Here is an 18,456-nt window from a genome sequence, read left to right as displayed (position 1 = left end):
ATTTATAAGTGGAAATTCGCTCATCTCTAATTGTGTATTTTCCTGTACCCCGGACTACACAAGCCGTGTCCTGACACATGGACGGTGGGGGCCACGTCTGTCCGTCTGTCTGGCTTCATGTTTCCCAGCACACGGGTTATTGTACAACGTTTAAATGTCTGTATATTCCGGTTTTTGCTTTTATAATTCTTGGATGTGCGCATTACTGCCGCTCTTTGGCTTTTCTGGTTTTGAGTATAATAAATTGAACCGTTAGTGCCCTCCAGTTTATTTGTAGTGTGCCCCCTGATTTCATTGGTACCCCCCAATATAACGCTGTGACCCTAATATACTATGGACCCCAGTTGTGTAATAACTGCCCCTATCCTTACCCCCCCCCCCCCCCCCACATTCTGCTTAAAAAAACCACTTCAAACCCTGACTGATGGAGCCTGTAGTAGCTCCGCCCCTGAACTGACCACACCCCCTAGAACTTCCCTCCCCTGAGGGCTTCATAGATGACACAGGCCCCAGTGTGAATATATTCTAGGTGCAGTAGACCAGACCTCGTGTATCATATGTGACCAGATGTTCCAGAGCCGTCCGCTGGATCCGAAGGTTAATAATTAAGCGGGCAGCAGGTAAGGCACGAGGCGCGGTGAAAGGTCTCATTGCATCACCTGATACTTCGCAAAATTTCCCACAAACCTCATCTTTACCTGAGAACAGAACACGGATGTGTGGGGGTTAGAGCAGGCGTCAAGGAGCCATTTTGTTTTTGGGCCCGCCGCCTCCATATTGGAACGTTCCCAGTGCCCGGACTCCTCACCCCTCTGGATTTCACGTTGGAGGTTTGTGGTCTGGGTTTCATGGATGATTCATGTTTAATTTCATCCTGAAAGGAATTTGCCGCACCTACTTCAGGCCAGAGCCAAACCACGGCCACGGGGATTTCCGAATATAGCCAGGGATAGCAGCTGCCCAGCGGATCGCCTGGTGCCCATCCAAAGGTGCGACTCCTGCTGCATGTATCCAATAGAGAAACCTGGGGCGAGGGCGCCCCGACACTTGACGCTACAGGGCGAGGGCGCCCCGACACTTGACGCTACAGGGCAAGCCCACACGCCAATATTTGGGGTACAGAACATTGGGGTTTTATCTTCTTGTATATCACGCACCCCTCCCCCATATTCCTATACACAGAGCCACACAGTGTAATTCTGGGCTATGTTCATGTCCCTCTGGGGACCCCTGGGGGCAGACGGGTCGGGAGGTCACTTTCAGCAGGGAATTATGGGACAAATGTTCAGCGTTCACATAGGAAAGCAGCCGCATATCTTGGAGGAGGCTGGAAATAGTCCATTACTCCCGGGGGGCAGCGGAGTATTTTCTCTCCCCATCCTTTCTCACAAGCTGGTGGTGATCACAGGAGGGATGAGGGTTTCCCGGGGTGAGGTGCTGCCCTCTGCTGGCAGAGAAGGGGCACTGATAGGTAGAAACAATGGTTAAAGTGTTTGTCATCAGAAAAATGGGTATTAACTTGCAAATGAGCCTCTAGGAGCAGGAGGGGGGTTACACCTGCTCCTAAAAACCTCCTGCAGCTGTTGTAAGACTACAACAGCTGGAGGGCCGCAGTTTGAGGAAACTGTGGACCTAGAGGCTCTGTTTACTTACCTTCTTCCACACTTGATTGACAGGGCCAGGCCAGCGTTGGTCTCCTGTCTGTCGGGGAAATCTCGCGCCGCCCCGTTCAGTATTCGGCGCAGTGAGGGAAGGACGTTCGCCGACAGCTGGCTTCCTCACTGCGACGTAGTCAGCGCAGACGCAGTGAGGAAGCCAGCTGTCGGCGAACGTCCTTCCCTCACTGCACCGAGCGAATACTGAACGGGGCGGCGCGAGATTTCCCCGGCACACAGGAGACCAACGCTGGCCTGGCCCTGTCAATCAAGGCTCATTTGCACATAGTGATATGGGACTAATATCGTTCTGTTCAGCTGCCATTAACGCATCACTAACGTCAGCCAGGCCAATACCCATTTTTCTGATGACAGAAACCCTTTAAGATAACGGGGTATATACCAGGAGGGGGTTAAGCCGCACATTGGCCGCCGGTGGAGCTTTCAAGAATAAATGGAGAAAGTCAAGCAGGAACGTGAAGCGCGCTGAGCCTGGAGTCATGGCAACCCCTAATGGAGTGAACGTGGCGCCCGCTCGCTGCACGAACCTCCACCCACCAGGTTATTAGAGTCCCGAATCTTCCGCACATGACCCTCAGGAACAAAGCAAGACGTCATCTGAAAAACGCTGAGATCAGAAACAGCAGCGCCTCGTGCGCCGCCCGCAATGTCCTGTACCATCAGGAAGGAGGATCACAATGTACGGTAACACTATGGCGTGCAGTTATCAGCCTCACACGACGCGGCAGACGCTACACGTAAACAAGATGGCGTTTATTTGGTCCGTTGGCAGGTACAGGGAGAAAGCTGCAGTCTTACAAAACATCAAATATAAATAACCTGCAACAATGCACAGAGCGGAGAATAGAAAGACGGCGCCGGCAGCGCCGCGTGGACTGGGCGCCTGATGTGGCACTTGGTAGAAAACAGTCACTGAAAAACATTAGGGTGTGAGAAACGTAATGCTCTAGAACCGCCCAGAACCAGAGGAACATAAATACACAGAGGGGCGAGGCGCCCAGAGAACATGGCTGACCGCATAAATAAACATGGCTGCCAGACTCCTAGACGTGGGCAGCCGGCAGTGTGAAAAGGGGACCGAGCTGCAGACATTTAACACACCCTAAAAACCACATAATATAAAAAACACGTTAACAGTTGTCAGTCAGCGCGGACGCCTCAGTCCAGAGCGATGATGTCATCGTCCTGCTCTGGTGGCGCCTCTACGCGCTTCCGTTTGTTGCTCACGGCGTCTTCGTCCGTCAGCTTCCTCTTCAGCGTCACAGTCTCCATGTTGACATCGGCGCTGCTGGAAGGACTCTCCTCATCGGAGTCCACGATTAACACGTCATCTTGTTCTTGAGCTTCAGAAACAAACAAACCGTCAACGTGTCGCTGTGAGACCCCCACAAGATGCAGACCGCCGCCACACAGACGGAGCAGACTGTGCCGCTGCCGTGCTGTGTGCTTCGTATTAGGCCTCTACAGGTTTGGGGGCCTTCCTATTCACCAACAGCAAGCAGAGGTCTTAACGTGAGAACTAACATGAGAAGATGTCTGATGCTGCGCCTGGCTCTAGTACCTGTGGACGTGGATGGCTGCGCTCCGTCGTCGCTGCCGTTCGTGATACCTTTACCACTTTCTTCTACAGATTTCTGAGGCGCTTTGTCTGGAGCGTCTCCCACGACCTCGAACTCTACGTCCTTCTCCAAATCTTCACTGAAAAGGTCATCGTAGAAAGGTCAACATGACCGACCCGTCACAGGGGCAGCTATTCACACTCCTACCCCTGGGGTCACTTACCTATGTAGCACATTAATCAGCAGGGTGTAGTCCTGAAGAAAGTCGTCCGCCTGCAGCCTGGTGCCGTTCCGGATGCCAAAGTCTGACAAGTGCCGGTTGTTGTTTGCTGTAAGGAAAAGGGGATCAACTAAATCCAGCAGGGAGAGGACAGAGGTCGCGGGGGGGCAGGACACGGGCCCCACCAGGAAAGGAGGAGGCAGGATCCAGGCCCAGACTCTGTGTGCAGAGAGGACAAAGCTACTGACACAGCAGCGCCCTCTACTGGGGCGCACACAGTATAACCACACACAAAGCATCCCGCAGCTGTGGGGGGGTCTCTACGGTTACACACAACAGTCTGATCCTGTCACCGAGTCGTCTACCTTCTGAAGGAGAGCACAAGCAGCAGTCACTTACCTTCGGTCTCTCCAGCCTCAGAGGAAATCAGGATTGTGCCTTTACCATCTTCAATCTGCACATCCGGAGCCACCATGCCAAACTTCTCCTTTATTATCTGCAGACAGAAAAACTCCTTTAGGGTCCATTCACACATCTGCAGAACACGGACACTGGCCATGTGTGTTCCGCATATGGACGGCACTATAAAAGAAATGAGTTTTCTTGTCCGTGGCTGCGGACAAGAATAGGACATGTTCTATGTTTTTGCGGGGCCGCGGAACGGAAGTGCGGATGCGGACAGCACACTGTGTGCTATCCGCATCTTTTGCAGCCCCATTGAAAATGAACGGGTCCGCACCTGTTCCGCAAAATTGCGGAACGGATGCAGACCCATTTTGCGGACGTGTGAATGGACCCTTAATGTAACCAGGGGCTGACCGGGAACTTAGGTGCCCTAGAAAAAAAATTACAAGTGGCCCCATGGTGTAGGCCCAAAATGACAGACTGCGAGGACAGCAATATCATAGTGTAGCACAAACTCCTGCTCCAGCAGAACAGAACACCAGAAGCTGCCATGTTCTGTCCTCCTCCTCCTGTTGCCTCTGAGGCCGCAGAAGCACCAAGGAGGGCACCTGAGGCCGCAGAAGCACCAAGGAGGGCACCTGAGGCCGCAGAAGCACCAAGGAGGGCACCTGAGGCCGCAGAAGCACCAAGGAGGGCACCTGAGGCCGCAGAAGCACCTGGCCCCAACATCAACAGAGCGTCAGATCGTTATGTACCCAGCCCCTCCCTGTAGGGTCTACCTCTAGTCTGTCCCTGAATGTAACTCAGCAGAAGAGTGCAGCTCTGGAGGATAATGCTGGATGTAACTCAGGATCAGTACAGGATAAGTAATGTATGTACACAGTGACTGCACCAGCAGAATAGTGAGTGCAGCTCTGGAGTATAATACAGAATGTAACTCAGGATCAGTACAGGATAGGTAATGTATGTACACAGTGACTGCACCAGCAGAATAGTGAGTGCAGCTCTGAAGTATAATACAGGATCAGTACAGAACAGGCTGAGGAGCGCAGGATACCATGTAACACATTCTGATAAATAAGGTGGTACCCTTTTGAAACGCGTTACATAAATAAAGCGACTCTGGTATCCTGCGCTCCTCAGCCTGCTTCTTTTGGACGTGCTGCAGTTCCCTTATTCCTTCCCTTGGAGGGTCCATGTGCTTCTCAGAGTTGTGCCTGCATTTGCACCAACTATCGGGTGAGCCTCATTACCTACCTGCTGTTCTAGGTCTCTAGTGCACACGTACTTCACCATGGATCGCTGTGTTTTTTTTATTTCTCTTTCCGATGTACAGGGACATTACACACAATATTTGAACGTCTAGCTTTTAGTATGGAGCCGATATAAGGTGCCTTAGGGCCGACTCACACAAGCGTGCTCAGTGCAGAAAATGCTTGATGAGTAAAGTACAATAGACCCACATTCTGACTATGACAAATCGTGACGCCATCAGTTCCGGTCAGGGGAGTAGCAGTCAATCTGGGAACTGCTGACACACGGCCTGTGTTTCCTGGACCGAGCACGATTATATGAATCAGCAATTACACTTTTCTGGAGCGGTCATCGACTAAATATTCTCATTTCGTGAAGTTACCGGGGTGGGGTTACGGTGTCATGTATTAGGCAGTGACATTACGCACCTTGTCCTGTAGACTTTCTACGGTCACCTTATGAACATTTAACTTGACGGTGACTTCTGGGCGGTTGGCGCACACATAGCAGTTGGGGTTCGGGGAGTCCAGCATACAGGGCACCAGCAGCTTCTTGCGGGGGTTCGGCTGTTTGTTCAAAAATACCTAAAAGAGCGAGAGCACAGAGTCAGGTTCACCACTTTCTTCAGATGAAACACAACAACCAGTATGGATCGTGACGCTGCTACGTACCGTTCTGCACTGTTCAAGGTTCCCAGATAAAACCTTCAGCCCCTCCAGCACAATCAGCCCGGATATGACAGCGTTGGTTGTGGCAATCGCTGGAATGATGTTCCCGGCCATGGCTGTGTGAATAAGACACGTACACGACCTATACTGACTTGTACCCATAGGAACACAGTAGTGGGGCCACCAGCTGCTGGGAAACCACCAGTATGTCCAGCAGCCAGGGACTACAGAGCATGCACAGGAGCTTACACTTAATATCAAACCGGCTCTTCATGTTCATACTGAAGATGTTCATCCTGAGGTTAGCTGCAGAAGTCACAAAGTCCATTGCTGGGGCGTCATCCTAGAAGAGAATATAAGACCAATTATTAGAAGAGGTACAGACGTCTATGGCTTGGATATTATCTATACGGATGCCTTCCCGTCTCACAACGTCTTCATCTCTTCTCCGTCCCAGTGTTTCAGTCTTCCCCCAAAACCCACCTCACCACCATTACAAACTTCCCACCCTCCTCTCCAGATCACATCTCGCCACCTGGGCACCATTTCACCTCATCCCCAACCTCACCACAGTGCTCATCTCTGCCCTAAAACATCTCTCCAACCTCTCACTGACAACCGATGCTTCCCCTCCTGTTTTAAACAAGCCACCATCGCACCCACCCTCAAAAATCCTTCCTTAAAGGGGTTCTGCACTTTCATTTAACTGATGATCTATCCCCTGGATAGATCATCAGTTTCTAATCAGCGGGGGTCCGACACCCGGGACCCCCGCCGATCAGCTGTTTGAGAAGGCAGCGGCGCTCCACGAGCGCCGCTGCCTTCTCACTGTTTACCGCCGGCCCACTGACGTCACGAATAGTATCAACTAGCGTGGGCGGGGCTAAGCTCCATTCAAGTGAACAGAGATTAGCCCCGCCCACGCTAGTTGATACTAGTCGTGACGTCAGTGGGCCGGCGGCCCGGCGTTAAACAGTGACAAGGCCGCGGCGCTACTGGAGTGCCGCTGCCTTCTCAAACAGCTGATCGGCGGGGGTCCCGGGTGTCGGACCCCCACCGATCAGTAGCTGATGATCTATCCAGAGGATAGATCAACAGTTAAATGAAAGTGCAGAACCCCTTTAAACCCGTCCTCTTTATCACCCCCTATCACTTCTCCCAAAGCTACTGGAACAGCATGCCCACCAAGAACTATCCTCCTACCTCTCTTCCTGTTCCCTCTTACCGGCTACAATCAGGCTTCCGACCCCACCACTCAACTGAAACCGCCCTTACCAAAATCACCAACGACCTAACAGACAAAAGACATCACCCTGCGCTCCTCCTTCTACATCACCCTGCGCTCCTCCTTCTACATCACCCTGCGCTCCTCCTTCTACATCACCCTGCGCTCCTCCTTCTACATCACCCTGCGCTCCTCCTTCTACATCACCCTGCGCTCCTCCTTCTACATCACCCTGCGCTCCTCCTTCTACATCACCCTGCGCTCCTCCTTCTACATCACCCTGCGCTCCTCCTTCTACATCACCCTGCGCTCCTCCTTCTACATCACCCTGCGCTCCTCCTTCTACATCACCCTGCGCTCCTCCTCCTACATCACCCTGCGCTCCTCCTCCTACATCACCCTGCGCTCCTCCTCCTACATCACCCTGCGCTCCTCCTCCTACATCACCCTGCGCTCCTCCTCCTACATCACCCTGCGCTCCTCCTCCTACATCACCCTGCGCTCCTCCTCCTACATCACCCTGCGCTCCTCCTCCTACATCACCCTGCGCTCCTCCTCCTACATCACCCTGCGCTCCTCCTCCTACATCACCCTGCGCTCCTCCTCCTACATCACCCTGCGCTCCTCCTCCTACATCACCCTGCGCTCCTCCTCCTACATCACCCTGCGCTCCTCCTCCTACATCACCCTGCGCTCCTCCTCCTACATCACCCTGCGCTCCTCCTCCTACATCACCCTGCGCTCCTCCTCCTACATCACCCTGCGCTCCTCCTCCTACATCACCCTGCGCTCCTCCTCCTACATCACCCTGCGCTCCTCCTCCTACATCACCCTGCGCTCCTCCTTCTACATCACCCTGTGCTCCTCCTTCTACATCACCCTGTGCTCCTCCTCCTAGACCCGCCCTCTGCCTTCTACATCACCCTGTGCTCCTCCTCCTAGACCCGCCCTCTTCCTTCTACATCACCCTGTGCTCCTCCTCCTAGACCCGCCCTCTTCCTTCTACATCACCCTGTGCTCCTCCTTCTACATCACCCTGTGCTCCTCCTTCTACATCACCCTGTGCTCCTCCTTCTACATCACCCTGTGCTCCTCCTTCTACATCACCCTGTGCTCCTCCTTCTACATCACCCTGTGCTCCTCCTCCTAGACCCGCCCTCTTCCTTCTACATCACCCTGTGCTCCTCCTTCTACATCACCCTGTGCTCCTCCTTCTACATCACCCTGTGCTCCTCCTTCTACATCACCCTGTGCTCCTCCTCCTAGACCCGCCCTCTGCCTTCTACATCACCCAGTGCTCCTCCTTCTAGACCCGCCCTCTGCCTTCTACATCACCCTGTGCTCCTCCTTCTAGACCCGCCCTCTGCCTTCTACATCACCCAGTGCTCCTCCTTCTAGACCCGCCCTCTGCCTTCTACATCACCCTGTGCTCCTCCTTCTAGACCCGCCCTCTGCCTTCTACATCACCCAGTGCTCCTCCTTCTAGACCCGCCCTCTGCCTTCTACATCACCCTGTGCTCCTCCTTCTAGACCCGCCCTCTGCCTTCTACATCACCCTGTGCTTCTCCTTCTAGACCCGCCCTCTGCCTTCTACATCACCCTGTGCTCCTCCTTCTAGACCCGCCCTCTGCCTTCTACATCACCCTGTGCTCCTCCTTCTAGACCCGCCCTCTGCCTTCTACATCACCCTGTGCTCCTCCTTCTAGACCCGCCCTCTGCCTTCTACATCACCCTGTGCTCCTCCTTCTAGACCCGCCCTCTGCCTTCTACATCACCCTGTGCTCCTCCTTCTAGACCCGCCCTCTGCCTTCTACATCACCCTGTGCTCCTCCTTCTAGACCCGCCCTCTGCCTTCTACATCACCCTGTGCTCCTCCTTCTAGACCCGTCCGCCTCCTTCTACATCACCCTGTCCGCCTCCTTCTAGACCCGTCCGCCTCCTTCTACATTACTCTGTGCTCCTCCTCTTTGACCTTTCCTCTACTTCTGACAACACTGACCACTCCCTTCTGTTACAAACTCATCTTTGGGCATCACGGACTTGGCCTTCTCCTGGATCAATCACCTCATAGTTCACAGACCAGACATTTAGTGTCTCCCACTCCCGCACCACCTCCTCATATCATCGCCTTTCTGTTGGTGCCCCTCAAGGCTCTGTCCTAGGACCCCTGCTCTTCTCAATCTACACCTTCGGCCTGGGACAGCTCAGAGTCCCATGGATTTCAGTAACCATTTTATGCTGACGACACACAAATCTACCTCTCTGGTCCAGACATCACACAATGCCTATCTTTAGTCTCGCTTTCTAAAACTTAACATGAATAAAACAGAAGTTATCATTTTCCCCATCGCACTCAGCCCCCTCATCAGATTTTTCTATCACGATCAATGGCTGCACACTCTTCCGGGTTAACCAAGTCCGCTGCCTTGGAGTAACCGTGGATTCTGCCCTTTCCTTCCGACCGCACATCCAAGCCCTTTCCACCACCTGCCGCCTCCAACTCAAAAATCTCTCTGACTCACATATTTCTCAACCCAGTCTGCAAAAATGCTTGTACACGTCCTCATCATCTCCCGCCCAGACTACTGTAACATCCTCCTCTGTGGTCCTCCATCTAGCACTCTCATGCCCTGCCGATCGATCCTCAAATCTGCTGCCCGACTGATCCACTTCTTCCCCCGTTACTCTTCGGTTTCTTTTTTTATTTATCTTACTTGTATAGGGCTGACATATTCTGCATCGTTTTACAGTCACTCACTGTTCCCTACGAGTCTGTCTTTGGAGTGTGGGAGGAAACCGGAGAACCCAGAGGAAACCCGCAACAACATGGGGAGAACATACAAACTCCATGCAGATGTTGTCCTTGGTCACATTTGAACCTGGGACCCCACTGAGCCACAGTGCTCTGCCAATTCCTTCACTGGCTCCCCACTGCCAAGAGAATACTATACAAAACATTGTGACATACAAGGCCGCCCTCAAACTGTCCCCTCCATATATCTGTGACCTGATCTCCCACACGTAATCTCCGATACTCCAGAGACGACCCCTACACTCCTCCACGATTTCTCCCGTCCATCCCCTATACTCGAACACTCTACCCCAACATATCAGACTCTCACCTACAGTGGAATCCTTCAAAAGAAACCTGAAACCCACCTCTTCAGACAAGCCTACAACCAGTGACCCTGCTGCCTCTATACCGCCATGACCTGCTTCTCCCATCCCTTGTAGATTGTAAGCCCTCGTGGGCAGGATCCTCTCCTTCTGTACCAGTCTGCAATTGATCTTGTTTAAGCTTATTGCAATTGTATGTGCGCCCCTATCATATGTGCAGCACCATGGAATGAACAGCGCTAGAATAAGAAAAATGCTCCTACTTATGGCATCATAAGCGGCTTCCTCCATACTGCTTTATGCTGATTGCGATTACCGTTAACCGAGACATACATCAATCCCAAGTGCTGCCTGATTTCCTGGTGTTGGTTTGTGTCTTAGAAGCTGGACTCCAACCCCTATCATTGTTTTATGTTTGTCCCCTCGGCAGCTGATAATAGAGGGAGAAGCGGTTTACAGACACTCACCTTGTCCCACACCAGTTCCGCACCGTCTCCCTTTTTAGACAACTGATCCCTTAAAGTCTTGACACTTTGAGAAAACAGCTGAGCGTAACCAGCAACGTCCAGAACCTGCTGATCTTTCAGGCCGACCACCGACGCGTTCTTCTGTTCTGCAGAATCTTTTTCTGTAAAAGAAAATAAGGAGGACATCAGGGTGAAACAGAGAAAATCTGTAACAACTGCAGATTTCTACGTTCCTGATGCACTAGAACTTTGGTCTCCATCCTGTGGCCCTCCAGCTGTCGAGAAACTACAAATCCCAGCAGGCCCTGACAGCTGAAGGTTAGAGACCGCTGCACTAGAAGTTCCAAAACACTGGGGACGTCTCCTAAGGTGTAAGACACTTAGCTGTAGCTCACACAGTGATGGCGGCAGTGACTGGTGGACAACGTGGTCCCATGACATTGTGACAGACTGTTCTAATGCCTTAATCCTGGGCTATGCACCCACTACAGGCGGCAAGCAGCACCCTGGGGATCACAGGGGATGGTGGAGATCTGCTGCTATTGCCCGAGACCAGGCACGGATTACAACTCCCATCTTACGATGCAGCAGCTCCAGATGTAAAGCAAGATTCATTTATAGGGGGGTCAGTCAGGGCATGACAAAGCTCATCTTTTAGGGAGAAGCTTGTATAAAGTGCAGCAATTACCGTTGTTCTGCAGGCTGGTCCAGTCCAGGGGCACTGGGGGCTTCCTCTTCCTCCACAGTTTGTCCATGGTCAGGAGGTAGGAGATGTCATCTTTGAAAAGCTGCAAATAAGTCATGCAATTCTCAGAAAGCTGGGCCCTGCACCCCAGGATACGACCCTGACACCACACGAGCTTCTTACCTTGTTAAAGAGCTTCACCGGATCATACCCTGTGGACTTGGACCACTGCTTGGTGGATACGCGCTTGATGTCCCCGTCCTCATTGGAATCATTGGCCCTTTGTGCGGCTTCTGTGGGCTCCCCTGAGATCAAGACAACCAGGCTGTGAGCATAGCAGATCATACCATACAGTATATACATATCACACCGGACACCGCGTAATACTCACAGGAGGCCTCCGGGTCAGCCGTGTCTGGGGAGACCTCTTGATCTGCATCCTCCTCTCCAAATAACTGACTGCAGAGAGGAGACAAAAGGGGTTTATAGGCAATAGATGAGGCGATGAGACCCCGCCATTACTAGCCACATGATATACTGTGCACCAGGAGGCCGTTATCTTGAGATGTAGCCAGGTATTAGTCACAGTCGTGTGGAAGGTGCACATCTTATGATGGCATCTTACTTGAACAGGTATTTTGCCCACACAATGCAGTGGATGGGCTCGGAGGGAGTGTTCCGGATGGTGCAGCCGGGGAAGGTCTTCTGGGTGGGTTTGGGTTGACATTCATAGCACTCTGTGACCCCCTAATAAAAACAAGGTAAGCCATGAGCTCCACTGCTCCCCAGTGTAGAGGAGACCAGCACATCCCAGCTACACACCTTCTTGATGACGGTGACCTGCCCCAGGTACCCGGCCGTGCCGCTCTCTATCAGGGGGATGTCTGCTGCCAGACACATTCGGTTCACATGGTTCCGCGCAGCTGCAAACAAAAGACAAGAGTAAAACAGATGAATAATGAGAATACACCGCGCTGACTGAAACCGACTAATCATGATGGCACACACTGCCTGATACATGGAGGGGGTGCTTGTGCCCACCGCATCCTTAGCAGATAGTGTAACAAAGGATGGTTCCTGTGCCATTGTAGTGGTGGGAGTTTTGCACCAAAATAATGTCCGTCCAACTTCAGAGACTGAAAACATCGGCGTAATTCTCTCTTAACCCAAAGAAGACTGGCACCTGGTGAACATCAGCAGCAGCATGTACCCTTACGGAAATCTCATCCCTACATATCCTCCTAACAGGTCGATGGCAGGCCCACTCTGAGTGTAATAAAACTCCAGGACCAGCCGTATGATGGAGTTTACAATAGGGTTGGGCGATATCAAAAATATTCCCACGATAACGATATTAAGAAATTTATTGCGATAACGATATATATCGCGATAAATACCCATTTAGCAGAAAAAAACACTTGGGGCCACAAGGAGACGTTGCACTGTATGGGGGGGCAGCCACAAGGAGACGTTGCACAGTATGGGGGGGCAGCCACAAGGAGACGTTGCACAGTATGGGGGGGCAGCCACAAGGAGACGTTGCACAGTATGGGGGGGCAGCCACAAGGAGACGTTGCACAGTATGGGGGGGCAGCCACAAGGAGACGTTGCACAGTATGGGGGCAGCCACAAGGAGACGTTGCACAGTATGGGGGCAGCCACAAGGAGACGTTGCACAGTATGGGGGCAGCCAGAAGGAGAAGTTGCACTGTATGGGGGCAGCCAGAAGGAGAAGTTGCACTGTATGGGGCAGCCACAAGGAGGCGTTATCCCGTATGGGGCAGCCACAAGGAGGCGTTATCCCGTATGGGGCGAGCCACAAGGAGGCGTTATCCTGTATGGGGCAGCCACAAGGAGAAGTTGCACAGTATGGGGGCAGCCACAAGGAGGCGTTATCCTGTATGGGGCGGTGTGTGGTAGTTTAGGGACGCCTCTTACGATCCATCTAACTGGGGTAAAATCCTATTAGGATAATTCGTGGAGGAAGTCTTCTTTGGGAGATTTTAAAGAAGAGGACAGGGCTCCACATGGACTAGAAGTGACAACTGGTATTTGGGGGGGGGGGGGGGGGGTCATTCTGTGGTGATGTCACTCTCCACCCCCAAAATAGCACTACATGAGGAAGCTGACTTCAAATATGAAGTTCTCCTACCCCTATAAATCACCCCCATGGACAGTGACTGCAGCCATTACCTGGAGGAGCAGTGACATAGCCAGGGGTTATGCTAGCAGTCAGTAATGGGCTGTCGGTCACAAAGGGCGACGCAGATGAAGACACAGAAAACACCATCAATGTAAACCATCAGTCTACCGGAGCGCAGTACACACGCTATATACAGATATCCACGTCATGTATGTGCACAGTGACCTCTCTATTTATACGCGTATCACATCACAGGTGGACACTGGAGTGAAGACACATGCGTTGGTGACACATATTAAAGAGGACCTTTCATGGGTCCAAAGAATATGACCTTAGTAGCAGGCTGCATAGAGCGGCGCCCAGGGATCTAAGTGCACTTACTATTATTCCTGGGCGCCGCTCCGTTCACCTGCTGTGGCCCCTGGTAATTTCTCAACATTCGGTACAAGTAGGAGGAGACGCCAGTGTCTCTCCTTCTCCCTGACAGCAGCGCTGTCCAATCACAGCTCAGAGCCAGGGAGAAAAAAAACCCTCCCTGCCTCTAAACTCTGAGCTGTGATTGGACAGCGCTGCTGTCAGGGAGAAGGAGAGACACTGGCGTCTCCTCCTACTTGTACCGAATGTTGAGAAATTACCAGGGGCCACAGCAGGTGAACAGAGCGGTGCCCAGGAATAATAGTAAGTGCACTTAGATCCCTGGGCGCCGCTCTATGCAGCCTGCTACTAAGGTCATATTCTTTGGACCCATGAAAGGTCCTCTTTAATGTTTGTACAAAGTCTTGGTAAAGTTGCCATCACAGGTTTATATAAAGTGAAGAAAAACAAAAAACCCTGCTCGTCCCTGCAGCCAGGTTCAGCCCTCCGCGTGCTAGTAGTAATGCAGGAGGCAGAGGCCACTGACCGGGGAACGTAAGCAGGTGGAATCGGACATTTTAGAAGTAGGTCAGCACACATGCGACCACTCCTATGACGTCATTAAATACAGCAGTTTTTCGGAACTGTGATATCGCCGCTTTTTAATATTGCGGTATATCCCTCAACCCTAGTTCACAATGGCCATTCTGGGACACATAATATAGCGCCATCATATAGAGGTGTAGACGAAGGTCAACCTGATGTGACATCTCCAGCAGCCGTACCTCTGTTGTCCAGGGCGTTCATCACCAGCGTGAATCTCCTGAAGAACTCAACGTCATACTCCGCACTGAGGAGACAAGAAAAGACCAACCAGGTGAGTGACGAATCCACAAGAGGCCGGAGGACGAGAAGCTGCACCATTACCTCATCAGTGGCTGACAACAGGGGGCAATAGACTGTATTCTCCTGTCCTACAGTCATCCTCTCCCCTGAAATGGATGATAACAGGGGGCAATAGACTGTATTCTCCTGTCCTACAGTCATCCTCCCCCCTGAAATAGCTGATAACAGGGAGCAATAGACTGTATTCTCCTGTCCTACAGTCATCCTCTCCCCTGAAATGGCTGATAACAGGGGGCAATAGACTGTATTCTCCTGTCCTACAGTCATCCTCTCCCCTGAAATGGCTGATAACAGGGAGCAATAGACTGTATTCTCCTGTCCTACAGTCATCCTCCCCTGAAATGGCTGATAACAGGGGGCAATAGACTGTATTCTCCTGTCCTACAGTCATCCTCTCCCCTGAAATGGCTGATAACAGGGAGCAATAGATTGTATTCTCCTGTCCTACAGTCATCCTCTCCCCTGAAATGGCTGATAACAGGGGGCAATATACTGTATTCTCCTGTCCTACAGTCATCCTCTCCCCTGAAATGGCTGATAACAGGGAGCAATAGACTGTATTCTCCTGTCCTACAGTCATCCTCTCCCCTGAAATGGCTGATAACATGGGGCAATTGACTGTATTCTCCTGTCCTACAGTCATCCTCTCCCCTGAAATGGCTGATAACAGGGGGCAATAGACTGTATTCTCCTGTCCTACAGTCATCCTCTCCTCTGAAATGGCTGATAACAGGGGCAATAGACTGTATTCTCCTGTCCTACAGTCATCCTCTCCCCTGACATGGCTGATAACAGCGAGCAATAGATTGTATTCTCCTGTCCTACAGTCATCCTCTCCCCTGAAATGGCTGATAACAGGGAGCAATAGGCTGTATTCTCCTGTCCTACAGTCATCCTCTCCCCTGAAATGTCTGATAACAGGGGACAATAGACTGTATTCTCCTGTCCTACAGTCATCCTCCCCCTGAAATGGCTGATAACAGGGAGCAATAGACTGTATTCTCCTGTCCTACAGTCATCCTCTCCTCTGAAATGACTGATAACAGGGAGCAATAGACTGTATTCTGTCCTACAGTCATCCTCCCCCCTGAAATGGTTGATAACAGGGGGCAATAGACTGTATTCTCCTGTCCTACAGTCATCCTCTCCCCTGAAATGGCTGATAACAGGGAGCAATAGTCTGTATTCTCCTGTCCTACAGTCATCCTCTCCCCTGAAATGGCTGATAACAGGGGGCAATAGACTGTATTCTCCTGTCCTACAGTCATCCTCTCCCCTGAAATGGCTGATAACAGGGAGCAATAGACTGTATTCTCCTGTCCTACAGTCATCTTCTCCCCTGAAATGGCTGATAACAGGGGGCAATAGACTGTATTCTCCTGTCCTACAGTCATCCTCCCCCCTGAAATGGCTGATAACAGGGAGCAATAGACTGTATTCTCCTGTCCTACAGTCATCCTCCCCTGAAATGGCTGATAACAGGAGCAATAGACTGTATTCTCCTGTCCTACAGTCATCCTCCCCTGAAATGGCTGATAACAGGAGCAATAGACTGTATTCTCCTGTCCTACAGTCATCCTCTCCTCTGAAATGTCTGATAACAGGGAGCAATAGACTGTATTCTCCTGTCCTACAGTCATCCTCTCCCCTGAAATGGCTGATAACAGGGGGCAATAGACTGTATTCTCCTGTCCTACAGTCATCCTCTCCCCTGAAATGGCTGATAACAGGGGGCAATAGACTGTATTCTCCTGTCCTACAGTCATCCTCTCCCCTGAAATGTCTGATAACAGGGGGCAAGAGACTGTATTCTCCTGTCCTACAGTCATCCTCCCCCCTGAAATGGCTGATAACAGGGAGCAATAGATTGTATTCTCCTGTCCTACAGTCATCCTCTCCCCTGAAATGGCTGATAAAAGGGGGCAATAGACTGTATTCTCCTGTCCTACAGTCATCCTCTCCCCTGACATGGCTGATAACAGGGAGCAATAGACTGTATTTTGTCAGCAGTGGAGAGATTTCCCCTCACACCGCACGTTCTGCGCTGCTGATTTTACACACGTTAGGCCTCATGCACACGACCGTTGTGTGTTTTATGGTCCGCAAAACACGGATGGCATCCGTGTGCGTTCTGCAATTTGCGGAACGGCACAGACAGCCATTGATATAACTGCAAAACGGACAAGAATTAGGACAGGTCATATTTTTTTTTGCTGACCACGGAACGGAGCAACGGATGCGGGCGGCACACGGAGTGCTGTCCGATCTTTTGGCGGCCCCATTGAAGTGAATGGGTCCGCATGCAAGCCGCAAAAACTGCGGCTCAGATGCGGACCAAATCAACGGTTGTGTGCATGAGGCCTTAAACTGCAGATTTCCTCCTATGGTCTGTTCGGCGCTGGTCGCCGTGTGTGACTCTACCCTAACACTGGACGCACAGCCGGACACTACAAGGGAGCAGGAATGGGGGTACGAGGCACAGAGATGGCTCACTTCATGATGCTGTCGTGATAAGCGGTGATGCTCGCCCCCGGACAGAACTGCAGGACGCTCTCTTTGGCCACCTGAGGATAAAATAAAGAAGGAACCGGTCAGTGACTAAACGCTGAGGCCGCAGGTCACATGACCCGTCAGACAGCGGAGCCCTTACCTGCGCCTTTGATCGCCCCACATGTTTCTTCTGGAACAGGAACTGCCTGTTGAGGTTACTGACGTCAATCGTGTCCAGATCGATCTAGAAAACACAGAAGATCATCAGCGTTACAGAGAGGAGCGATGCTCTGCAGGAGCAATAAGAGCATCAGCCAAACGGGCAGCAAGCCCCTGAGAAAGGTGAGATCCCTCCTGTAATGTTCTGCAGAAGGGGATATCATGAGATGCTCTGCAGGAGGCTGACTTCAGGGGTCCTATCTTGGGGGAATAATAAGATGCTCTGCAGGGCGCTCTGTCCCGGGGTAATATCATGAGATGCTCTGCAGGGCTACCATGAGATGCTCTGCAGGGCTACCATGAGATGCTCTGCAGGGCTACCATGAGATGCTCTGCAGGGCTCTCTGTCCCGGGGTACCATGAGATGCTCTGCAGGGCTCTCTGTCCCGGGGTACCATGAGATGCTCTGCAGGGCTCTCTGTCCCGGGGTACCATGAGATGCTCTGCAGGGCTCTCTGTCCCGGGGTACCATGAGATGCTCTGCAGGGCTCTCTGTCCCGGGGTACCATGAGATGCTCTGCAGGGCTCTCTGTCCCGGGGTACCATGAGATGCTCTGCAGGGCTCTCTGTCCCGGGGTACCATGAGATGCTCTGCAGGGCTCTCTGTCCCGGGGTACCATGAGATGCTCTGCAGGGCTCTCTGTCCCGGGGTACCATGAGATGCTCTGCAGGGCCGTCTGTCCTGGGGGAGGGGTCTGCTTGCAGTGAGCGGACAATGGGGGCCCCTCATGGCAGCAGAATCTCCTCGGAGGGCCCCTCGCCCCGCGCTCCTCTAGCTGTGCCCGCACCCCGACCTCCCCCTCATCTCCCGCACCACGTCCAGGTTGGTGAAGCCGGTGAGCAGAAGGTTCTTCAGTAACTCGCAGCCGATTCCTCCGGCGCCGACCACAAGCACCCGACAAATGGACACCGACTCCGCCAGTTCAGTGCGCAGCGCCCCGGTCACCGCCATCCTCAGCCTCCACCGCCGCCTCACAGCGCGGGAGACGCAACAGAGAGCCGGCCTGAAAGAGCGGCCCCTACCGGCGGGAAGACTCTCCGACCGGTGCTACAACATGAGCGCGACAC

The 18,456-nt window shown here is 52.3% G+C and overlaps 1 protein-coding gene across 1 annotated transcript; it reads right to left on the bottom strand.

The window, feature by feature from the left end:
• Positions 1-2,414: 2,414 nt before the first annotated feature.
• Positions 2,415-18,433, bottom strand: UBA2 (ubiquitin like modifier activating enzyme 2). Its single transcript, XM_040410547.1, has 17 exons — positions 18,203-18,433; positions 17,330-17,413; positions 17,173-17,243; positions 14,559-14,623; positions 12,099-12,199; positions 11,902-12,023; positions 11,668-11,735; positions 11,460-11,581; positions 11,280-11,379; positions 10,592-10,752; positions 6,032-6,125; positions 5,786-5,898; positions 5,543-5,698; positions 3,855-3,951; positions 3,459-3,564; positions 3,238-3,374; positions 2,415-3,019 (listed from the first exon to the last, which is right to left on the bottom strand). Exons 1-17 carry the CDS (start codon positions 18,338-18,340, stop codon positions 2,835-2,837), a joined length of 1,920 nt encoding a protein of 639 aa, XP_040266481.1. The 5' UTR covers positions 18,341-18,433; the 3' UTR covers positions 2,415-2,834.
• Positions 18,434-18,456: the final 23 nt, after the last annotated feature.

This window comes from Bufo bufo, chromosome 10, assembly GCF_905171765.1.
Source record: "Bufo bufo chromosome 10, aBufBuf1.1, whole genome shotgun sequence".
Classification (NCBI taxonomy): Eukaryota; Metazoa; Chordata; class Amphibia; order Anura; family Bufonidae; genus Bufo; species Bufo bufo.
The sequence above is the reverse complement of the archived record's forward strand: the minus strand, read 5'-3'. Positions and strand labels throughout refer to the sequence as shown.

Excerpts from the sequence above, each read along its gene's own strand:
- UBA2 (XM_040410547.1), bottom strand. The coding sequence starts at position 18,340 with ATGGCGGTGACCGGGGCGCTGCGCACTGAACTGGCGGAGTCGGTGTCC. Across the intron at positions 12,024-12,098 it reads AGGTCACCGTCATCAAGAAG|GGGGTCACAGAGTGCTATGA; the intron begins GTGTGTAGCTGG and ends TGTTTTTATTAG. Across the intron at positions 5,899-6,031 it reads GAGCCGGTTTGATATTAAGT|CCATGGCCGGGAACATCATT; the intron begins GTAAGCTCCTGT and ends TTATTCACACAG.